Source organism: Megachile rotundata, chromosome 4 (genome assembly GCF_050947335.1).
Source record: "Megachile rotundata isolate GNS110a chromosome 4, iyMegRotu1, whole genome shotgun sequence".
NCBI lineage: Eukaryota > Metazoa > Arthropoda > Insecta > Hymenoptera > Megachilidae > Megachile > Megachile rotundata.
This window is the reverse complement of record NC_134986.1, coordinates 852,135-877,687: the sequence shown is the minus strand read 5'-3', so window position 1 is coordinate 877,687 and position 25,553 is coordinate 852,135. Positions and strand designations below refer to the sequence as shown.

Sequence of the window (25,553 nt, the reverse complement as noted above, 5' to 3'; positions counted from 1 at the left end):
TATTTATTAAAATAAATCAGGGTTTCAATATATTTGCAATCTAGCACAAAAATATTTAAACATTTTATGAATTTATATTATTTAAAAAAAAAATGCTATTTACGCTAATAATAACTCTTCAATGTTTCGTTGGGTATTTTACAATTTTCATAACTTCTCTTGAAGGGGTGGGCATGTAATGAATTATTTTTTCCAAAAATCTGTGTTGACTCTGTGCCATTATTTATCCGACTTATTTGAATATTTTGTAATGCGAAAGTAAGTTTAATATTTATAGTAGCAATGAAAGAATGAAACTGTGGTGGAAGATGATAAAATAATTTTAAGAAAAAAAATACACCGACTTCGAAATGCACTAAAAAGTATAAAATAATTTCTATTTCATTCAATCATACAATTACGTCACAGATATGAATGAAACCTATTTACTCGTTAGGTAGTATATTAAATACATTTCAACCTTTTCGGAGGCGGCGCAAAATTAAAAGATTTTCTTGAACATGTCAACCTTTGGACAGCCGAACATAGGCAAAGCTTGTATAGCTATTTTTTTTTTCTATACTTATAACTCGACAGCACGCCGCGAAGTAGGTGCTAGTGCGTATAGAATGTAACTACGGTCTATCTAGATTCATAGAGTATGCGACGGAAAGACTCGATCGCCGCATATACTATAAAGATAGAGCCCATCTGCCGCAAATTTGGTAATCCCCGCGTCGTGGGCTCCATTTATAGGTTCTTAGATCCATGGCTTCCACATGTGAACAAAGTCGATTCAATTTCATTTATATCAGAAACGTTGCGAAATGAAGATACAGTCGTTACATTTACGTATATTACCAGATATATGTATAATGGTTCGTATTCTTTCGCAGGACTTATTAATTTCCAGTGCGCCATACCACAATCACCTGGTTATTGGCAGCAACGTTTACTGAGGTATTTTTAATTTTGCGCCGCCTCCGAAAAGGTTGAAATGTATTTAATATACTACCTAACGAGTAAATAGGTTTCATTCATATCTGTGACGTAATTGTATAATTGAATGAATTCTTTTTCTTTTTTTTTTTTCTTAAAATTATTTTATTTCACTTTTTAGTGGAATGGGGAGAATTGTATAAGATACTGTGAGACAGTTCTTCCGGGCTTTTTTTTTTGTCTGCGTAAATGCCATGAGCATAATTAACTAAAAGACAACATGGATATTCGTTTTTCAATTTTGTTTGCAACAATAATCCTTTGCAACTAAAAAATGAAAAACTTTTTGGTAATGGTACCAATGGGGAGTTAGACTCTACAAGATGCGAAAGGCTTTGTTCCGATCGCACCACCCACCTAGGAAAAAACCGGCGAACATGCATAGAAAAAAAAATAAGGGACACTCTTTCAGGGACAAGTACAAACTAATTACGTCATGATTGAGGGTGCTTCATCCATTTGTTCTTTGTTAACTTTCTTTGCAAAAATTTACTGCGCATGTGTATCTCTTACGGTTTAGAACTGCGCAAAGGTGAAAGTATCCGTAAAATAATAGCAGATCCTGCGCAACAAATTTTCTAACAAATCAAATTGATGCATTTTTAGAACGATTCGGAGACTGTACCATGCAATGGGAATAATACACCAACGTCAACGTGAACTCATCTTACTGTATAAGTCGCGTGTCAGAGCGGTAAAGCTTAGTTAGTGTTTTGGTACAGTGCATTGTAATAATTGCCCTTTCTTGTCTTTCCCGTGCGTAGCACGGGGTGTTCGACTAATATTAATAACAATAGTTTTTCGCTAATATCTCGAAAACAAAAGCTTTCCGTCAATTATGCAAGAGAAAAAAGTTGTCCAGAACCACGCCCCTAACTACATATTCGAAGGACATTAAAATCGTTCGAAGTTGATTTCAAAAGTTAATAACAATTTTTCGCTAATATCTCGAAAACTAAAGCTTTCCGCGAAATTTGTATATGAACAAAATTGTTCAGAATCATGTCCGTGATAAGATATTAAAAGCGCACTAAAATCGAGAAAAGTTTATTTCAAAAGTTGCCGGTTTTTTTTGCAATGACAATACTTTGCAATTAAAAAATGAAAAATTTTTTGATAATGGTACCAATGGGGAGTCAGAACCTACCAGATGCAAAAGGTTTCGTTCCGATCGGTCCATCCAGCTAGGCGTAATCGGCGAACATACATAGAAAAAAAAAAAAATATATATACTGATCAAATTGAGTAACCTCCTCCTTTTTCGAAGTCGGTTAAAAATGAATATTTAAATATTTCGAAAAGCATGAAGAATATTTACTTCAGAATTGTGCAATGGTATTGTAACCCTCTTCAGAATTCTAATGGTCCAATTAAAAATTTGTCGAATGAATTATACCGTAGAGTTTATAAGATAATAGTGGAAAGCGAAAATTAGTTAAAAGATTAAATACCGGTACAATTAATACCAAGTTCTTGAAAGACATAATTTACGGCATAACAAGTCATGTCGTGATCCCGGAGGCAAAAGAAATATTCGAAGTCGATATAGATTTTTATAAAAACAGAACTTTATTAGACTTTTGACTTTTTGATGTTGACTGGATGAGGGATAAGATAATTCTGCCTTTAGAGTAAGGGTGCGAGTTCGACGAAGGAAAAAATTAAGGTGGGGGCTAAGGACTGAGAGGGGATGTTAAGGTTTAGGCTGGTCAGTGAGAGGGTGGCGGAAGTGCTCGAGGAGAAAGTTTGGGACTTAGGAAGGCGGTGATTTATGTTTTGAAGGACTTGAGGACCGTGGGTTTGCCTGTTTTGGGGTTATAGGAACGGAAAATGTTTGGGAAAGGACACAGATGTTTTATTTTTAGGCGTAGAAAATACGTTAAAATTTACAGGCGGTAAGAGTATCTGACACCTCCCATCCATAAAGAAATTTACGGTTTCACAAAAACGTAAATTAATTAATTCCTATGATGTTTAAGATCGCTTTCTGTAGTTAAATTATAAGTATACATTGTAAATTATTTATAAAATGTTAGAATTATTTGATAAGGTTAGGGAGTTTTTTCTAAAATAGCATAGAGTATATAAAGATATAATTTAAGGAGGTAAGAGTTAACTTAATAACCTACTTATGAGATCGATGGTAATGAAGCGCATTCAATTAATCTAAAGAATACATATCGTTACGTGTATCTACGCTTATTCTATTCGTTACCAAGTAATAAGGGACTGTATTAAAATATTAGGTTATAATAATATTATTTTCTTTGAAACAATGGTGTCAATCCATAATTATGGAGGGTGATTGACCTTCTTAATCCATGTTGTCCAGCAGGTCTGGTTACGAGTTCGTCTCTCTGTTGTCTATCGGCGGAATAGGTTGGGGGTTGGTCAAGTAATCCTTCCTCTAGTATTGGTCTGTCTTCCTCCAGGAGTTTCAATAACTGTCTCCTTGTTAATGGGCCGGCGTTGACATTTGTGTTAACAATTTTAAGACTGCAAGCGTCGTTTGTTGGTCTTGGATACTTCACAGAATACAAGCGCCTGACTGTTGAGCGTAATACGCCACACCGTCGTAAGAGAAATACTGCGAATATAATACCAACAATAAACATTAGTACATTCAATATAATAGTGGACCACGAATTGTGCTGGATGATAACGGGTTTGTTTAGTTCTTCTTGTAGTAGATTATCCAACCGAGCAAGCTTATGATTTGAATATTTCAACTCTTCGGTATTAATACCAGTAATTTTAACAGGCTCTAACAGTATTGGTACAATTGTGGAGTTTTCACGGTTCTTCGGACAGCAATCTTCTTCATGATGGATCTATTCCTTTCGTGTTGGATGTGAATAATTTTGTCTCGCATGTTGATTGTCCGGTTGTCCGCATTATGTGGTGTATCAGATAGATGCGCTCGTTCTTATCGGCTGCAAAACATACTTCGAGATTTTGAAGCATTGCGTAATACACCTCGTTGGAACTCAGTAGCATGTAAGGGAAACTGGGTTGAATATAGAGGTAGGTATTTGGTATATTATGAGGGATAGGAAACGGTAACATTTTATAAAGCTTAAATTGCATTACTTTTACTAATGGTATTTTTATGATGAACACTAGTATGTCATTAATGCGAGCTACATTTAATTTATATACACTACTCAAAAAAATTAAGGGAACAAAAAAATTTCTTAAAATTTTAGGTCATTTTCAGATTGCTGTATCTCCGTTGGTATTAATCACAGAAGAATTCCAGAACAGTCATTTTGAAGCTTCAGGTCTCTAGTTTTCGGCCCTTAGTCTCAAAAGTATTTTGCGCCTATTTTCATTAACAAAATATGCAAAAAATCACGATGAAAAAATTAAAAAATTTTTTTTCTTTTTTGTACGGTTTGCACTGACGCAGATAAATTTTTTTGAATAATGCCATTTATAGGGCGCTATTCTTTGTTTCTTCCCCTATAATGTGCATGTCCAGGAAGTCGATTTCGACGTTTGGTTACAAAGTTATGAGCTACCAAAGCAAAAATGACGCTTTTTCCTTTGATAGTCATTATTTCATGAACCCAGCATCGAACAAAAATTCTGAATACGGTTCCAGAAAGCAGAGAGTATACCCTTTAAGATGGCTATCTCAGTTTTTCACTAAATGTTTTCTTTTTATGCTTAATATTGATGTAAAGAAACGTCAAAAAACGGTGTTTTTTCCTCAAATTACAAAAGTTACGATATCTTTGTAAATAAGTATTGTAATGATTACGCCTATGTTTTTTTTTTAAGCTCATATTGCCCACTAAATGTATGCGAAGTTTCAAATCGCTCCGATTCGTTGTTCCCTATGACCCAATGGATCAAACTTTGACATTTGAACGAAAAGAGGTAAGGAAACGTCATTACTGTTCCGATACGCGACTAGTGCGCTTGATGGATAAAAATGTTTGTGCCTTTACATTTACCGGTACTATTGCGGAATTTTTAAAGAATGCTTTGATTTGAGAAGATCGGGTTACGCTTTCTCTTGTGTGTGAAAGTTAGTGTGTATGTGTGCCGTGTATATGCAGGTATGAATGTGTGCGCGCGCATTTTAAATTAACAAATTTAAAATTTACTTAAAAATTCTTGCTTACGGAATAAAAATTTTATAAAATTTTTTATTCGATTATGGCTCGACGTCATTTGAGTGAGGCGGAAGTTGCCCGTCTCGTAACCCTCGTCGAGGGGGGCTATCGTTACCGCGAAATCGGGAACATGATGGGTATAAGTCTGTCGGTCGTTTGTCGAACTTATGCACGATACCAACAGACTGGCAGATACGGCCGACGTCCAGGTCAAGGTCGGGCACGTATCACTACCCCAAGAGATGATAGGGCAATAGTAAGACACGTAAGAGTTGAACCCTTTGCCCATGCGGATGCTATTGCCCTGCGATTTCGAAACCGCCGCCATCCATCGATTCATAGAGAACAAAGAATCGGTGCCATTTGAAACTTCACCTACATTTTGTGGACACTATGAGCTTAACTCTTTCGCTACGGCAGCACCGTCCGCCGAAGTACCGTCACTGAACAGAACACTCATACCCAAATGTCATGATATGGATGTCGCTATATGCGGCGCTCGTACCCACAGGTCGTCGAGCGAATTTTGTTTTCTCCAGTACTTGTAAATTTGATATCCAGTATTACCACCACGGTTGTTAATCACATCCTGCAATCGTTCACGCATATTAATACATCGCCGTATCATGGTTTGTGGAATTTGGTCCCAAATTCGAAGAAACGCATTTTCCAGCGCACGTAAATTCCTTAAATGCGGATACTCCGTTCGCAATCGACGTCCCATCATATCCCAAACGTGTTCAATTGGAGTTAGATCTGGACTCATTGCTGGATGTGGTAGCGCATTAATTCGGTGTTGCGACAGGAACCGTCTTGTAATGTTCGCTGTATGTGGCCGAGCATTATCTTGGACTAATCGAAATCGGTTTCCAATTCGTTGACGAAAAGGTAGGACATGTGGACGTAAAATTTCATTGATATACCGGCTAGCATTCAACCTACCACGTACGATTACCAATTACGTCCGGTTAAACCGCGAAATACCTGCCCAAACCATTACCGAATCACCATTATACGCTGCTACAGGAACAGTGTTTCTCTGACGATTTCGCTCTCCGCGATAACGCCAAACTTGAGGACGCCGATCGTTTCCGTGGCGGCAAAATCTCGATTCGTCTGTGAACAACACATTGTTCCATTGGTGTGTCCGCCTATTAACGTGCTAACGTGCATACGTTAAACGATTGCAGCGATGTCTAGGCGTAAGCATTGGTACGCGAACAGGTTGTCTCGCTCGTAATCCAACCTGCCTCAAACGATTTCGAACAGTTTGACCTGAAATGGTGCGCTGAGATTGTTGATGGCGGCGGTTTCGAAATCGCAGGGCAATAGCATCCGCATGGGCAAAGGGTTCAACTCTTACGTGTCTTACTATTGCCCTATCATCTCTTGGGGTAGTGATACGTGCCCGACCTTGACCTGGACGTCGACCGTATCTGCCAGTCTGTTGGTATCGTGCATAAGTTCGACAAACGACCGACAGACTTATACCCATCATGTTCCCGATTTCGCGGTAACGATAGCCCCCCTCGACGAGGGTTACGAGACGAGCAACATCCGCCTCACTCAAATGACGTCGAGCCATAATCAAAAAAAAAATTTTATAAAATTTTTATTCCGTAAGCAAGAATTTTTAAGTAAATTTTAAATTCACCAATTTAAAATTTTCCAATTTACCAAATTAAATTTAAAATTTACCAATTTAAAATTTTCCAATTTACCAAATTAAATTTAAAATTTACCAATTTAAAATTTTCCAATTTACCAAATTAAATTTAAAATTTAAAATTTACCAATTAAAAATTTTTCAAATTTACCAAAATTTTTTAAATTTAGCAATTTAAAATTTTTCCTGCCGAGAAAACAAAATGCCTTAGGAAAAATGAGAAGTATGGGTCGGTTTAATGTGGGTTCAATTAGCAATACGTGAACGTACGACGTATCGTTAATGAGTTCGCTATTGCCAATGAATGCGCAGGGACCTGAACGTGAAATGTAAGCGTCGTATGCACAGGCGCGCATATTTAACGGCGCACAGTTAGCTGCGCATACTTGGATGCGCGCGCATACTTAGATGCGCGCGCATGCTGCACTGCGCGCTCACATTTGACTGCACGGGCCCACGTTCATACCGGCACATACGCGGTACACACACATGGAAGAAAAAGCGTAATCCGGCCTTCTCAAATCAAAGCATTCTTTAAAAATTCCGCAATAGTACCGGTAAATGTAAAGGCACAAACATTTTTATCCATCAAGCGCACTAGTCGCGTATCGGAACAGTAATGACGTTTCCTTACCTCTTTTCGTTCAAATGTCAAAGTTTGATCCATTGGGTCATAGGGAACAACGAATCGGAGCGATTTGAAACTTCGCATACATTTAGTGGGCAATATGAGCTTAAAAAAAAAACATAGGCGTAATCATTACAATACTTATTTACAAAGATATCGTAACTTTTGTAATTTGAGGAAAAAACACCGTTTTTTGACGTTTCTTTACATCAATATTAAGCATAAAAAGAAAACATTTAGTGAAAAACTGAGATAGCCATCTTAAAGGGTATACTCTCTGCTTTCTGGAACCGTATTCAGAATTTTTGTTCGATGCTGGGTTCATGAAATAATGACTATCAAAGGAAAAAGCGTCATTTTTGCTTTGGTAGCTCATAACTTTGTAACCAAACGTCGAAATCGACTTCCTGGACATGCAAATTATAGGGGAAGAAACAAAGAATAGCGCCCTATAAATGGCATTATTCAAAAAAATTTATCTGCGTCAGTGCAAACCGTACAAAAAAGAAAAAAAATTTTTTAATTTTTTCATCGTGATTTTTTGCATATTTTGTTAATGAAAATAGGCGCAAAATACTTTTGAGACTAAGGGCCGAAAACTAGAGACCTGAAGCTTCAAAATGACTGTTCTGGAATTCTTCTGTGATTAATACCAACGGAGATACAGCAATCTGAAAATGACCTAAAATTTTAAGAAATTTTTTTGTTCCCTTAATTTTTTTGAGTAGTGTAGTTTATCAAACTTGTACATGTTAGAATATTTTAATGGAATTGGCCAATTTAATCCATTCTGGAGGACAACATTGCTCAATTCGTCAAAAAGATTCTGAGGAGTTACTAATTGCGGATGTAGTATGTTTTGTTTTGCTAAAGAAATGGAAGAAGTAATTAAATTACAGTATTCGTCTAATTCCGAAAGTAACTGCGTTAGTGAGAATAATTGTTCTAAAATAAGGTGTCGTGTAAAAATATCGTTTAAATAATTTGTTGTTGAGTTGGAAAAGCTATTAACTAACTTTATGTTTTCATTAAGTTTATCTTCATCTGCACGGAGACTTTGGATGGAAGAATTAAAGTTTTGAATAGTGTTGCTTATTACCGCTATTTGCTGTTTCATCAATAAGTGAACATTTCTATTTTCGAGGACGATTGAATTTATTGCTTCTTTGTAAAATTTGGCGTCTCCATCGTTAGGTGTATTGAATACCCAGCGTAAAACGTGAGATGCGCCGTCAAATAATCCTCTCTTTACTAATTTTTTCCCTACGTTCGGTTGGTTATTCGTCATATGCTTTATGGTCTCGATTTTACTTTTAATTGCTGAGATGCGCAAACGTATGGTTTTCAAAGAGCTTTGACAGAAATATGCGTTGTGTGAAATTTGTTCGGAAATGTGTGTACACATAGTGAGAGATTTGGTATAAAATTTAAATAATAGGTCGTAGTTTTGGTCTGATATAACTAGATTAATGTGCGTTAATATGGTGTATTGGGAATTCGATATTTTTACATTTCCTAATTCATTGTAATATAACCCTTGGTGAACGTGTAGTTGGAAAAGTTCGTAATATGGTTCGCTAATTTTGTAAGCATGGTTTGGAGAAATGGAAGTGAATACTATTAGTGTTAACAGGATAGACAGGTAATGCCGTTTTTTAGTTGTTTTCATCTCCTGAAACAGAAGGTTTCAGTAAGTTAGTGTGGTATGTTATTAATTTTTTATTATTTAAAACTTGAATGGTGTGATTAGGATTAATTTTTGTTATTTTATATGGACCTTTGTAATTTGGTATCAGTTTCCTATTCAATCCAGTAGTTGTTTGTTTATTTTGGACATAAACTAAATCACCAACTTTGTAATTATGAACAATGATTTTATTATTGTAGGATTGGAATTAACTCGATTTGATGTTTTTAATAATTTTAATATAATACTGTCTGTCTCGCTTCTTTACAATCTCACACGTCGCGCCAAAAATTACTTTCGCTCTCTGTTCTCGCTACTCTTCTCGTCCTCATGCATCCTTCGCAAATATACCCCTCGTTCACCCACATTCTCACATACACAGACTCTCAGGTTATCGCACTCATTATCTCTTTCTCACTTTTATTATCATTCGCACTCTCTTTCACTCTCTCTCGGTCATTCACCTGTCGCTAGTTTGCGGTGTTTTGACAGTTCGTCGGTGGCCCTAACGACAGCTGGTATTTGTATTTCTCATTGCCGTTGTTTACATCCTAACTGTCGCTGGTTTAAATACTAACGGCTTATACTCCTACATTCGGCCATCCTGAACAATGCTCCTGTCCCCAGGAGCTGCAGTATCAGCATCTTCCTCCTCCGTCGAGTAAGAATAGTCTGATACATTTTCCAGCCATGGCTTCATGTGGTCAGCGGATGTTGTTGTTTGTAGTGGCCCACCGTGTTCCCCGATTTTTTTAACTATATATCTATCGTGGCGCAGTACTTTTATAATTTGATATGGACCGTAATATTTCGCTGCTAACTTAGAACCGGGTGCCGTTTGCGTTCTTTTTATAGCGACTAAATCATCATTGCAATACGAATTTGGGCGTTTTCTCTTTTTATTATAATTACGTCGGTTTTCTTGTTGAATTTTCTCTATGTTTTCCCTAGCTTGGTCGCGCATCTCATCCCGCTGTTCGCTAAACATTGTAATCCATTCATTCTCAACTAGTTCTTTTATTTTGGGATCTTCCCGCATACGCATCGGGACGCCGAATAACAATTGGAATGGGGTTGTGTTTGTGCTTCTGCTTGGTGTAGCATTTAGATATTTTTGGCAAACCTCAATCAAAGTGCGATTTACTCGTTCTACCTGTCCGTTTGCCCTTGGTACGCCAGTCGTTATTAGAACGTGCTGGATGTGTTCGTCCTTGCAGTATGATTCAAATTCTCGCGATGTAAATGCTGTTCCGCGATCTGAAATGATCCGTCTAGGGTTGCCAAATATATCTGCCTGCTTTTTTAATCTAATAATTACTTCCGCCGTCGTTGTGGAACGAGTTGCATACAGCCACACAAATTTCGCAAACGCATCAACTACTACTAATACATGTTGGTAACTCTTTTTGGTTGACGGTAAGGGGCCTACATGGTCAATATGATACGTGTCGAGTGGGACTATTCCTTTATCGATCACGTTTAGAAAACCTTCTTGTTTCCCGTGTTTCCTCTCTGCTAAAATGCAGTTGATGCAATTTCGTACCACTTTCTCTATGATCGCGCGCATATTCGGAAACCAATATTCATGTTTTAACAAATTTTCAGTCTTAGCTACCGAAAAGTGTCCTATCTCGTGTGTCTGCCCAATTATTTGAGGCTGCATTGCTTTAGGTAATACTAATTGTACTTCGCTTTCATCTTCCTTATATAACAGACCGTTTCGCACCGTGAATCCTTCGCATTGGCCAAGACTCGCTGCCTCAAAAAAATTTTTTAACGTCGCATCGCTCTGTTGTGCTTTCCGTATTCTCGCGATGATGCTATCCTCACACTCTTTGACTAACATAACTGACGGTAACGGGTTCCGGCTCAATGCATCGACATGCATCATATTTTTACCGGCGCGATGTTCGATTGTATATTGATACTCTTCTAATGTCAAAGCCCATCTAGCTACACGCACACATAAGTCTCGTTTGGCCATGGTTTGCGCGAATGCCTGGCAGTCTGTTATTATTTTGAATGGTATACCTAATACATAAACTCGAAATTTCTTCAACGCTTTTATTATTGCTAATACCTCTAATTCGTAACTCGTATATTTCATTTCGGCTTCTGTTGTTCGTCCGCTCGCGAAATAAACTGGATGAAAGGCGTTATCGGAATTATCTCGCTGAAATAATATTGCCCCGTAACCGTATGTCGATGCGTCTGTATGTAACTCTGTCTCTGCTTTGACTCGATATAATCTTAAGATGGGTTTGTTACATAATGATTGTTTTAGGTGGTTAAAGGCAACTTTTGTTTTCTCATCGAATTGAAACTTCGCGTCCTTTTTAAGAAGGTCAGTTAACGGGCGCGCAATCATCGAATATCCGGGTATATATTTTCTAAAATATCCTGTAAGCCCTAAAAAACTTTGCACTTGTCTAATGTTTTCGGGTTGTTTAAACTTCACTACTGCCTCTATTTTATCTTCGGAAGGACGAACTGTTCCATTCTCGATTATGTGACCCAGAAACTGTATTCGCGTCTGCAAAAAACAACATTTTCCCCAGTTAAACTTTAATCCGTAATCTGAAGCGACTTGTAATACTTCTCGTAATATTTCTAATCCCGTATTATGGTCTCGCGATGCAATGATAAAATCATCAATATAGATTAATACCTTCTCTTGTTTAATCAGGTCTGCGAAAATTGTATTTATAAATTTTTGAAAAATTGCCGGGGAATTGCACAAGCCGAAGGGAGCGTACAAAAACTCGTATTGTCCATCAGGTATAATGAACGAAGTATATTTTCTGCTTTTTGCTTCGATGGGGACGTGAAAAAATCCGTTTTTCAGGTCAAGGGTCGTGAATACTTTTGCGCTTTCTAATGCGTTTATTTGGTCTTCTATTATTGGGAGTGGAAACCGGATCTTAACTATCTTTTTGTTCAATTGACGGTAATCGATGCATAATCTTGAATCCCCGTTCTTTTTTCTTACTAACACTACTGGACTCGTATATTCGGATAGAGACGGTTGAATTATACCGTTACGCAACCATTCGGTTATATGACGGTTTACTTCTTCCCGCTCGGAGGGTGCTAACCTTCTCGCTCTTTGGTATATCGGTTCGTTATCTGTTAGTACAATAGTCATTTCAACCTTCGCTTCGCGTATTTTGTTTGGGCTGTATGACTCGATTAACTGCCGAACTGTTTCCCTATGCTCTTTGTTCTCGATGTGTGTAAAGTCTGTTGGACTGTTTTCATATTCGACCTCGATTCTAAATATTTCGGGCAGCGCGCTCGTGTTTACTGAGTTTTTCGAGGATTTCATAATTGAAATTTCGCCGTTCTTAATATTTAATTCGACGTTGCGCAAAAAATCAGCTCCAATCAATAATTCATGTCTCATCAACTCGTTTGATACTATACGTATTAGAATCGGATACCAATTTCCGTCTATTTCAATATGTATTGTAAATTCTCCTAATGTTTTATTACTTTCCAACCCAATCCCGCAAAAGCTAATCTCATTTTGTATTAATCTAGGCGAGCCTATTCTGACATACTGATCCGCGCTCATTAATGATAAATCGCTACCCGTGTCTATGAGAGCGGACATTTTTTGATTATTGATCGTAACTTCTTTATGATATTTACCATTCGTTATTTCCGAAACATTACATGCATCTTTTTCGATCGCGTTTTTTCTTGGACATTTCGCCGCAATATGACCAAACTCACGACATTCAAAGCATTTCATACCTCTGTTACGCATTGGGCAATCGGCCGCATAGTGGTTCCGCATACCACAATTATGACACCGGACTTCCGCTCTGTCCTGGGTCGCATCCCGCCGCTGCATTGGACCACTGCTGAGATTTGTAGGGATGTTACTCTGGAATCCTCGTCCACGTAACCTTATCAGCTCGAAGGCTTCCAACAGGTCTTCCTTCGTCTTCAGGCGCTGCACTCTCGCTTGGTCTCGCAATACTGCATCTGGAATTCCCTCTATGGCGTATTCCACTGCTTCTTCTTCATCCATGTCGATGTAGTTGGCCAATATCAGTTTCTCGTGGAGGTACGCATTAAACGTTTCTTCCCGTCTCCAGATCCGTTGCTCAAACTGTCTCCGGAGTTGGATTCTATTCTGCCGTCTCTGGAACGTCTTCTTGATGTTTCTTAGCAATTCATTTACCGACATGGTGACATACTGAGATTTTGAATGGAACCACTCATGCGCACTCCCTTTGAGACGCAAACCAATCATCACTTTTGTGAGGTCATCTGACAATTGATACGCAGTTTGCAAAAATAACACCTGCCTTTCCCACGTATCATATAATTCGCCTCTTCCGTCAAAGTAACTCAACAATTCTGAAATCGCAATGACATTTGCTTGATTTGTCCCGGTGGTTTGTTCCCTTGATGTTGTTTGAGCTACCGGTTCCTGTGATTGCGTGTTTAAATTTGGTAGTTGCTGCTTACGTAAAATTTCTATTTCTTTTCGTGCGAGCTCAAGCTCACGTTTGGCAACTGCTTCTTCTCTGCGTATGAGCTCCATTTCGCGACGCATAGATTCCAATTCGCTCACACTTTCGCGCAATGGGGTAATTTCTGGTTGCACCACTGGTTCGTTGATATTGCCTGGGGTTTCCTCATCTAGGACCCATAACCCGGATGGATCTGCTTCCATCAGTCTGCCGATGAGCTCACTTTTCACGCCACCGGTGGTTAGACCGCGGTTCCTGAGCTTTTCCTTTAGTTCTTGTACCGAAAACTCAATTGCACTTTTTGTTGCCATCACGTTTAGACACAATTGCTACGATTAACTATAACTCTCGATTTAGACCTTACGATTCGGTTGTTTTTTTTTTTTGTTTTTTTTTTTGTTTGTTTGGACGAGCCCCCAAAATTGTAGGATTGGAATTAACTCGATTTGATGTTTTTAATAATTTTAATATAATACTGTCTGTCTCGCTTCTTTACAATCTCACACGTCGCGCCAAAAATTACTTTCGCTCTCTGTTCTCGCTACTCTTCTCGTCCTCATGCATCCTTCGCAAATATACCCCTCGTTCACCCACATTCTCACATACACAGACTCTCAGGTTATCGCACTCATTATCTCTTTCTCACTTTTATTATCATTCGCACTCTCTTTCACTCTCTCTCGGTCATTCACCTGTCGCTAGTTTGCGGTGTTTTGACAGTTCGTCGGTGGCCCTAACGACAGCTGGTATTTGTATTTCTCATTGCCGTTGTTTACATCCTAACTGTCGCTGGTTTAAATACTAACGGCTTATACTCCTACATTATCGTAATACGTTTTTGACTTAGTTTTGGCTTGTATTAAGTTGTCTCTTGCTATTTTTTGTGTGTAATTTAGTTTCTGTTTTAAGTTAACAATATAATCGTCGTAATTATAGCTTAATGTTGGTTCCTGTGTTAATTTACTTGGTAAATATGGTTTATTTCCGAAAAGTGTCTCATATGGAGTAAAACCAGTTGATTTATGTACGTGCGTGTTGTAAGCTAGCATTGCGAAAATTACAAACTCGTCCCAGTCTGTCTGTCTGTCATTTATGTAGTGTTTAAGATAATTTTTAAGAGTCAAATGCGATCTTTCTAGGTGTTTTGTATTGAATAATTTCGTAAGGTCTTTTATTAACTGTGACATAAAATCGGTTCCTTAATCAGAGAGTATGGTTTTAGGTATTCCAAATAGTGTCATAAATTTAGATAGTTCTGTGGCAATGGTTTGTGCTTCGTGATTTTGTACAGGTACGGCATATGAAAATTTGATAAGATCATCTTGTATTGTTAGGATGTAACGGTTGTCGTTTACGGTTTGAGGTAAAGGCCCGACAATGTCGATGGCCAATCTTTCGAAAGGTTTACTGGAGGTTGTTGTTATTTCCATCGGGGCTTTCGAGGGTCGAAAATTAGTTTTATTAGCCTGACAAGAGGGGCATTTCTTAATATAATTTTTGATATCTTTTTTCATGGTGTCCCATTTATAATATTCTTTAATTCTCTTATAAGTTCTAAGAAAACCGGAATGGCCCGCTAATTTGGAATCGTGATTTTCGCGCAAGATTTCTACGATTTCGTTTTGAGAGTTAGGAGTGATTCGTTCGACATTTAAAATTACGGGAATGATATTCGAATCTTTGAAGATGAAGTATAAAATTTCACAGAACATTTCCTACTTTATATTTTTATTATTAATGGTAACATCGTGAATATAGAGATTTCCGGCATAATTAGATTCTTGTAGGTGCTTAAATAAGGTTTGTAATGAGTAAAATATTTCTTTATATTCTAATTTATCAAAGTGGAACGGTTTACAAATACAGAGATATGTGTCCTGAGAGTCTTTAGCAAGTTTAACAAACGAACGCAATTCATCGGGTTCTTTGATTTTGGACATGTCGTATAGGTTTCGTAGTGTTTCCGAGAACAAGTTACTATCATCTAGATCTTTTGAGTAAAACAACGCATTAGGAAAGTATTTAAATTTATCACAGGGAACGGATTTGATTTTTGGGATGTCAAAATTTTTGTAATGGAACTCTATAAAATTTTCGAAAGAATGCGTGTTGTGAACTATGTTTATTACCGGATAACGGGACAGTGTATCTGCGTTTGAGTTAAGTTTTCCTGCTTTGTATATTATTTTGTAGTCGTATTCCTCAAGTTTCAATCGCCAGCGTACTAGCCGACTACCTGGGTCTTTGCAATTAAACAACCAAGTTAAAGGTTTATGGTCGGTTATTACGGTAAACTGTCGACCGTACAAATAGGGCCTAAAATGACTAACACTCCACACGATAGCGAGTAACTCTTTTTCGGTAGTGCTATAATTCTGCTCGCTTTTGTTCAGGGTACGGGAAGCATACGCGACGGGGAGGTCTTTCCCGATTGTACCTTGACTTAGAATCGAGCCTATCGCGTAATTAGATGCGTCAGTTGTGAGAATGAATTCTTTATTAAAATCGGGATATTGGAGGATCGGTTGTGTAACTAGTATTCGTCGAAATTCATTGAATGAGTTAGATTGTTCTGAAGTCCATGTGAAAGGGGTGTCTTTTTGAAGTAAAATTGTTAATGGTTTAGCTATTTTTGCAAAATCTTTTATCAATTTTCTATAGTACCCGATAAGTCCTAAGAAAACTTTAATATCTTTTTGATTTTTTGGAACGGGGAATTTATCAATAGCTTTAATTTTTTCTGGATTAGGTTGTACGCCTTTATCTAAAATAACGTGACCTAAGTATGCCACTTCTCGTCGCATAAATTCGCATTTATCGGGTTGAAGCTTGAGATTATTTTTTCTGAGACGATCAAAAATTGCTTTTAATTTTCCGGAGTGTTCCTGAATCGAAGATGCACAAATAACGATATCGTCAATGTAAATAAAACATTGCAGACCTTGCAATCCCATTAAAATTGTATTCATTAATCGCTGAAAAGTTGCCGGAGTGTTTCTAAGCCCGAATGGCATTCTCGTAAATTCGTAATGACCTGACGGTGTTGAAAAAGCTGTTTTCCGTTTGTCGGAATCCCGCATTGGAACCTGATGGAACCCAGAGGCTAAATCTAAGGTCGTAAAGTATTTGGCATGGCCTACCTGGTCTAGAATATCGTCAATGTTAGGCAGTGGGAATGCGTTACCGACCGTCACCTCGTTTAAACGTCTATAATCAATTACGATTCTCCACTTACGTTCGCCCGACGAATCTAATTTTTTGGGTACTACCCACAGAGGGGCTGACCATGGAGATACAGAAGGCCGTATTATTCCCTGTTTTAACATTTTATCGATCTGCTTATTAACTTCGGTCTTGTGAATTTCTGGGTATCTATATAATTTCGTGCAAATCGGAGTCGGATTGGTTACATTGATTTCGTGTTCAATAGCACTAGTCGCGGTTAAAATATCGTCTGGCAAATGGAATATATCGTTGAATTCTGTGCAAATATCTAACACTGATGCTTTTTCATCCGAATTTAAATGATCTAATCTTAGATTTTCCTGTAAAAGTTTATTACGATTTGGTCGAAAGGTATTTGAATTATTAAATGACATTATAGTAGCTTCTTGCGGTAAGCGTTCTAAACATACAGAAATTGAATCTATTTCCTGATCTATAATTCGCGTATTTAAAATAGTTGCAAAGGCTTTCGCGTACTTTGGTTATTGCTTTTGACAAGTAAATTCCTTTTGGTAATACTAATTCCGGAATGATACCTTCTTGAATTTCGGGGTTTTTTATTTTAATTTCGATGAGGGTCTCGGTTCGCGCTTTGAGTTTAATTAGATTTATTGCCGGATTTTTGGATTTTTGAGAACGAAGTTCAATTGGAATTGGCAATGATTTAAGCGTTAATGTGTGAGATTGATAATCGATTGTTGCAGATTCTTGTTGCAAAAAATCTTTTCCTAACAAGCCGTCAAATGGGACGTTTGTTGCTTGATTTAGGATATAGAATTTAATTTTTATCGCGCAATCTTGAAACTGAACTGGAATTAGACAACTACCTACTGTCTCGACTGGGATATTTGGACTAAGACCGTGCAATATTAATTTATCCTTTGAATTAAAGGGTGTATTTGGGTCTAATTTGCATGCTTTTATGAGAGAGACGTTTGCACCGGTATCCACTACAAATTTGAATGTTTTATCCGTGTTTTTTGAATATAGTGAGGAAGCTTTAATAAAATCTAGATTATTGTTGGGGATTGAAACGTTTAGTTCTCGAACACCGTAAGTTGCGCAATTCGATCCTCCAGCGTGGTGTTCGTCGCTGGGGATTCTTGGGAGTTTAAATGTACCGCGGCGTTTTCTGACCGAGAAGTGCTCTGATTTGTTAATTGGTCCCTTCGACTATTATTGTACTGTCTTTTCCTACACTCGGCGATTAAGTGACCTGGTTTTTTGCAATAATTACAAAGTTTAGGGGTGTCGGGTCTCGTATTTGAATTTACTTGATTTTGTTGAAAATGATTTTGCGTGCGGAAACGTTGGGATTCATTATGGAATTGGTGTGGATGTTGATTTCGAAAATTGTTTTGATATTGATTTTGGTTTGGAACTTGGATATTGTTAACAGTTCTCACGCGATCTGAAGTAGATGATTTTAATCTGCATTGGGATGTATCATGATTAATTCGACCGCAAATGTTACACGACCTTTGTCTATTGTGTTTGTGCATATTTAAGGCTCTTCCTTCTGAGATCGCGGCAGAATAAGCAGAATTTAAATTATCAAAATCCTTCCATCTAAGCATCTGCGAGATTTGTGGATGACTTTGATAAACGAAGCGATTTAGGGTTGTTTCCTCTACTGATTTTTTCTTTCCCGGTATTTCTAGGGGGTCAGTCGCGTATTGTTGAATTGCACTGAGTGCTCTAGACGATAAGGTTAATAATCTCTGATAAAAACTACTGATACTTTCAGAAGACAATTGCCTACTGTAGGTTTATATGCAAAGAGGGTCTTGCAAACGCTACTTTATTAGTTCATCCAATACCTAATGCTCCAGTTAGTATTACTGTAGATGCATCAGATTATGCTGTAGGAGCTGTATTGCAACAATTTAATAATAATATGTGGCAACCCCTTGCTTTTTATACGAAGGCTCTTTCTGCTGCACAGCGTAAATATAGTGCGTACGATCGTGAATTGTTTGCCATTTATACCGCAGTTAAACGTTTCCGATATTTTGTAGAAGGACGAAATTTTATTATTTACACCGATCACAAACCGTTAATATTTGCATTTCGACAAAAGTTAGATAAGTGTTCCCCGCGACAGTTTAGATATCTAGATTATATTAGTCAATTCAGTACAGATATTAGACATATAAAAGGCATTGCAAACAATGTCGCAGATGCGTTATCTCGAGTAGAGACTATTTCCTCGTCTATTGATTACAAAACGTTTAAACAAGCACAAAAACAAGATCTAGACTTAAAACAGATGTTAGAAAGCGAGACTTGTACCCTTCAGCTTAAGAAAGTACATTTCCCAGACTTCGACGTTTTCCTGTATTGCGATGTTTCGAGTGGTTCTGTTAGACCTTTTGTCCCATCTTCTTTGCGTAGGACAGTTTTTGAATCCCTTCACGGACTTTCTCATCCTGGAGTCCGTGCTACACAAAAGCTGTTAACAGACCGATACGTTTGGCCAGCAATAAATAAGGATTGTCGTGAATGGGCTAAACATTGCATTTCCTGTCAGCGTGCTAAGGTCAATAAACACGTTAGAACTCCTATTACCAACTTTAAAAATTCTGGTAGGTTCGACCATGTCCATCTGGACATCGTAGGGCCATTACCAATGTCTAATGGTAATAAATACTGCCTGACTTGTATTGACCGTTTTTCTCGATGGCCGGAAGTAGTTCCTATTGCAGAAATTGACGCGGAAACTATTGCAAGAGCTTTCGTTAATATTTGGATTGCTCGTTTTGGTGTTCCGTTGAGAATTACAACTGATCAAGGACGACAATTTGAATCAAATTTATTTAGAGAACTTTCTCGTTTAATCGGTGCAGTTCATTTACGAACAACTGCCTACCATCCGCAAGCAAATGGTATGGTAGAAAGGTTTCATCGTCAACTTAAAGCAGCCATTAAATGCCACGCTACCGAAAACTGGGCAGAGGTTTTACCTATTATTTTGCTCGGTATTCGGTCAGCCTTTAAGGAGGATTTAAAAGCGACACCGGCCGAATTACTTTACGGCGCAGGTATACGATTACCTGGCGAATTTTTTATTTCTCGCGGTATTGAGGGAACTTCCGATTTTGTAGTTCAATTACGGAAATGTATGAGTCAACTTAGGCCCTCTGCCATTGTTCGTCATGGTACGCATAAAACGTTTATTTACAAGGGCCTTGCTACGTGTACTCATGTATTTTTGAGGCATGATGCAGCTAGAGGACCTTTACAACCTCCATATGACGGACCGTTTAAGATCATTCAACGTGGCGACAAAACTTTTGTTATTGATATTAATGGTAAAGAAGTTAAAGTTTCTATTGATAGGTTAAAACCTGCTTTCATTTTGGCTGACGATGATACTCACCGTATATCTGATCACAATTCAAATGATGATATACAAGTATCTCAATCAGACACCGATAATAATAATACTAAGACAGCAGATGGTAGTTTTAAAACGCGGTCAGGCAGACGCGTTCATTTTCCAAAGCGATTGCAAGCTGGTATTTGACTAGAGTAATACATATTTAGAAATTCAAACGTGTTTAGACCATATTTTCTGTAACGTATGAATATTATGTTTTCTAAGTGTATTGTAATTCATTTAAAGTGTGTGTGTTATAAATATTTATACATGTAAGATGTAAATATTTATATATATAGGTTTTGAGTGCGATGTTATTTTGATTATAGCATGTAAGCATTATATTAACCATTCGTTCGATATTTAATCGTATTTACTCCCTATTATTTTTTTTATCTTAGCGTTAATCACTGGTAAGGGGGTACTGTGGCAGTAAAGCCATAAATCGTGTCGAAAGTTTTGGAGGTCCTTGAAGACCTAGGCTTACTCGAGCGTTTGTACGCGTAGGCCCTTGTTTGCCTTTTTAGGGCCATGTGGCTATTTTCTCTTTTGCAAGAGTCGTTGGAAAATTCGGCAGAATCGTCCTCACCTTTGCTGCATACACATCGCGCTTATCTACCGAGTTAAAGTTCACAGTTTTGTACTGAATTATTATTGTTATTCGTTATTGTTATTATTATTGTTATTGTTTTGTTAAATATAATTTGTTGTCCGTTACCCCGTGTCACAATTACTTCACGTTATCCTAAAATACTTAATTATAGAGATTACAATGGAATGAAATATTATTTTATCATTGTTGATATTAATACTAGCGACTTAATATTATGGCAATATGAGCTTAAACAAAATAATACATACTAATACACACAAATATATATATAAAAGGAAGAAAAAAAGACACAGAGTCAAACTATAATTTATAACGGTGTCGTACTTCTTCGGTATTTTATGCCTTGATTAAAACTGCGAGTTGATTGAGACGGCAAATTGTTAAACTCAGCCTCTACAATGTCCTCGTCCAGGTATGCAGCCTCTTCGGTAGCTCCTATGTTAGCTCCTCCGCTCCTGTAGACTATGAGGTCACGTGAAGCTTCTCGATATTCCCTTCGGATTTCAGAATCAAAGGTACAATTAACGTAATTCTTGATGGCTGGTAATGATCTTTCAGCATTTGAACTCTTCATAAAACAGAAAATTCGCTGCATAATTCTCCAACAGCTCAACCAACGGCAGAAATTTGTGCAGACAACCAAAAATACAAAACTTCCTAGGATATACATTGCTACAATATACCATTTTGTATGAGTCATCATAAACGGTTCCCTTGCTCTATCTACCAATAATTTGTCAATTTCTTCCAGCTTCTTGTTCGCAAATCGTAAATCAGACTGATCTGCACTTGATAGACGGATTGGTTTTAACACCATCGGATTAGTTTTGTGAAATTCAGAAATAGGAATACAACAATCATCTTCAGTTATATTAATTTCAGGAACAATATAAGTAATATTCTTCTCCAAGAGTTTCGTTGGTTCCAGAAGATATTGACTCGTATAACCTTTGCATTGACCTTGGATTTGAAATATACCGTTCTTATATACAATGGCATCTTCCATGTGGTCTGTATCCCCTCCACAAAGAATAGTAACAGTTGTTGATTTCTGTAGAGAATAAATCCAACTATTATGACCGATATACTTCCAAATTTCATCTTCAGCCTTTATTGTTCGCACAATGCAGTCATCAGGGATTCGCATAGTTGATGGAGCCAATAATCGAATCTCGCAAGCCGCTTCCTCCAGTACTTTGCTGACATGGATGTTGGTGCACAAGTACTTTCCTTCTAAATACTCCTCGCAATCTGACAATACATGCATGGTCGAATATACGGTTTTGGATTGGGATAGAAGAAGGTAACGTGATCTGGGTTCAATATAGGATAATAAAGAAGTGTTTCCATGTTGAATTGGAAACGAAATAAGATCGAAAAGATCGAATACCGATTGTTTGGTCAGTGGAAATTTTAACACATAAACTATTATTTCATCGGCCAATACTATTTGCAATTTCAATAATTTAAAAAAAATCCACATGTTTTCGTACTTCGGCTCTAAAATTAATTCGAGATCACCGCTATATTGCTGCAATTCTTTACATAAATCATTAGGTATTATTATAAAGGGTGAGACTATATTATGAATGCCTAAATTAATGGCTTCTATATTTTCGTTATATTCATGTAATACCTTATATGTGAAGGCGGACAAAAACCTTATTTGTTGGATAATTAAAGATTCAATTTTTAACTGGTGCAAATGCAAATTGGTATCACTAGCAAACACATTGACTAATTTAATATTTTCATTTAAAAGGTTTTCATTAACTTTAAGTGTCCGAGAGGATTCATTGAAATTCCGTATCGCACTAGAAACTACCTGAACTTGGGATTTTAATATATTTTGTGTTTTTTTATTATCATTTAATGCTATTCGCATAGAATTGAGCATCATCAGCGTCAGGCGTCCCAAAAATCCAAGTAAATACATACGACGCTCCATTAACCAAACCTCGCTCCTTCCTTTTATTTAACTTTTGACCTAATAGATTAAATAAAATTTCATGTTTCCTATCAATGCTCTGCAATTCTAATTCTAACAATTGTAAAATTTGGTCACATTTAAGACTGGTTTCATTATGTTCTGACAGAGATTTTAAAGCTAAAATACACAGATTTTGTGTTTTCTGGAAGTTTGATTTTAATATAACTCTAGCTTCTTTCAAATATCTTATGCTCCTATGTGCCAACAGAGATAATTCCGTATTAGAAATCCGTGCCTCACCAATCTTATTATAAAATAATCCACTAGAATGGCGTATGGGAGTATTCATGAAATAATAACTAATTATGGGAATTGGAAGTGCTAGGAATTGCAGTATTGTCAGATACTTCATCTGCAACATAATGTTTTAAGAGGTTAGAATGATACTTCCGACTTTGACTTCCTATTTGAATTTCTACCGTACCATCAGGGAAAACACGATTTATTTTATATGGACCTTTGAAATTGGGACTTAACTTCTTATTTAATCCGACCTTTGTTTGTTTCTGATAAATGCATACTAAATCGTCTACCTTAAATTTTACTGGATTAGCTTTTTTATCATAATATTCTTTACTTTTAACTTTAGATTGTAATAAATTATCCCGAGCTATTTTAAATGATGTGTTCAATCTATACTGTAAAGATTGTAAATAGTCGTCATAAGTATATCGAAATTGAGGTTCTTGTACTATTGAAGAAGGCAGGTATGGTTTACGACCAAAGAAAAGCTCATACGGAGTGTAATTTGTTGATTTCTGGATTGAGACATTGTAACTGAATATTGCAAATGAGACATATTCATCCCAATCTACCTGATTTGATTTAATATAATGCTTTAAATAGTCCTTAAGTGTTAAATGATAACGCTCAAGCGCACCATTCGTTTGCGGGTGATATGGTGTTGTGGTTAAATGTTTAGTTTTAAATATTTTACTTAATTCTTTAATTAAATTTGACATGAAATCAGGTCCCTGATCGGCTAAAAATGTTTTTGGAATGCCGAAAGTTGTAAATAACTCTGTTAAAACCCTAGCAATAGTTAAAGACTCGTGGTTAGGAATTGGTTTACCAAAGCAATATCTCGTTAAATCGTCCTGAATTGCGAGAATGTATTTATTGCCATTTTCGGTAAGCGGCAATGGTCCTACAATATCAATGACTATTCTTTCAAACGGAACTTCAGAAGTGGTCGTAATTTCCATAGGCTGTTTCGTCGGTTTAAAATTCGTTTTATTCATTTGCCACGAATGGCAAGTTTCTATGTACTTCCTAATATCCGATTTTATATTTGGCCAATAATAATTCTCCTTTACTCTAGAATACGTCTTATGAAAACCATAGTGTCCCGCTAGCTTGCTATCGTGATTCTCTTCTAAAATTTTCTTAATTTCGTCCTGATTTTTCGGAATGATTTTTGCGGTATTATAGATTTTAACTTTATTTTGAAGAAATATGAATTTAACCATTTCGTGCAATTGTGGTTTCTTTATATTGGTGTGTTTTTCCGGAGGTATTAATACAAAATTGCTATCCTTAATAATTTGTTTCAGCTTTAGTAATGTTTCAAAAATATTCTTATATTCCAATCTATCAAAATGTAAATTTAGCGGAAAAATTAAATAAAGAATTTGCTTCTGATTTTTTAATTCTACTATACCATTGATGCTTGGATTGAGATTTGTTATATCAAAATTTGAGCGTACCAAATCAGAATAGGGGTTAGATTCATCTAAATCTTGCGACCAAATTAAAACATTAGGATCTGTTATTTCACAGAAAGGACTATTCTCTTTTTCGAAAATTATTACGTCCTGATTCGTGTAGTGAAATTTAATGAAATCCTGATAGGTTGGAGTAACAGTTAAATTAACAACCTCTTGTCTTGGATTTGGATCTGAAACAAGTCTAGAGAGACCATTTGCATTACAATTTACGCGACCCGGCTTGTATTTTATATCATACTCGTACTCACTCAGCCTAAGACGCCAACGAACTAGCTTAGAAGTAGGATTTTTACAACTAAACAACCACTGTAAAGGTCGATGGTCAGTATAAATCGTAAACCTTCGACCATACAAATAAGGACGGAAATGCTCAACAGAATTTACGATCGCTAATAGCTCTTTTTCAATTGTCGAATAATTTTCCTCTGCTTTATTAAGGGTTCTTGAAAAATACGAAATCGGTAAATCATGACCATCTTTGACCTGGGAAAAAACTGCACTGATCCCCACATTTGATGCATCGGTAGTTAAAATAAAAGGTTCAGTAAATCTCGGATATTGCAATATAGGCTTTTCGATTAGATTTTGCTTTAAGACTTGAAATGCCTCCTCTTGTTCGTTTAACTATACAAAATTAGAATCTTTTTTTAATAACTGCGTTAAAGGTTTAGCAATAGTGGAAAAATTGGAAATGAACTTCCTATAATAACCAATCATACCTAGAAACATTTTTATATGCTTTTGATTTTGAAGACGCGGCAAATTTACAATTGCTTCTACTTTTTTTGGATTTGGCTCAATACCCTTATCTGTGATCACATGTCCTAAATATTCACAAGAATGCTGCAAAAAGTTACATTTATCTGGCTGTAGTTTGAGATTATTTTCGCGGAGCCTAGAGAATACATTTTTCAATTTCCGATTGTGATCTTGCAAATTCGCGGCATACACAACAATATCGTCTATATAAACAAAACATTGAGTACCTATTAATCCTGCTAAAACGGCATTCATTAGTCTTTGAAATCTTTTAGGTGCATTTTTAAGCCCAAAAG

General features: G+C 36.8%; 2 protein-coding genes across 9 annotated transcripts in view; one reads left to right on the top strand and one right to left on the bottom strand.

The window, feature by feature from the left end:
- LOC100878004 (C-Maf-inducing protein) overlaps nt 1-25,553 on the top strand; it is a 200,547-nt gene that overhangs the window by 91,534 nt on the left and 83,460 nt on the right. The gene's annotated exons all lie outside the window — the stretch shown is intronic.
- Nucleotides 20,948-22,729, bottom strand: LOC143264351 (uncharacterized). Its single transcript, XM_076531205.1, has one exon. It carries the CDS (start codon nt 22,727-22,729, stop codon nt 21,089-21,091), a length of 1,641 nt encoding a protein of 546 aa, XP_076387320.1. The 3' UTR covers nt 20,948-21,088.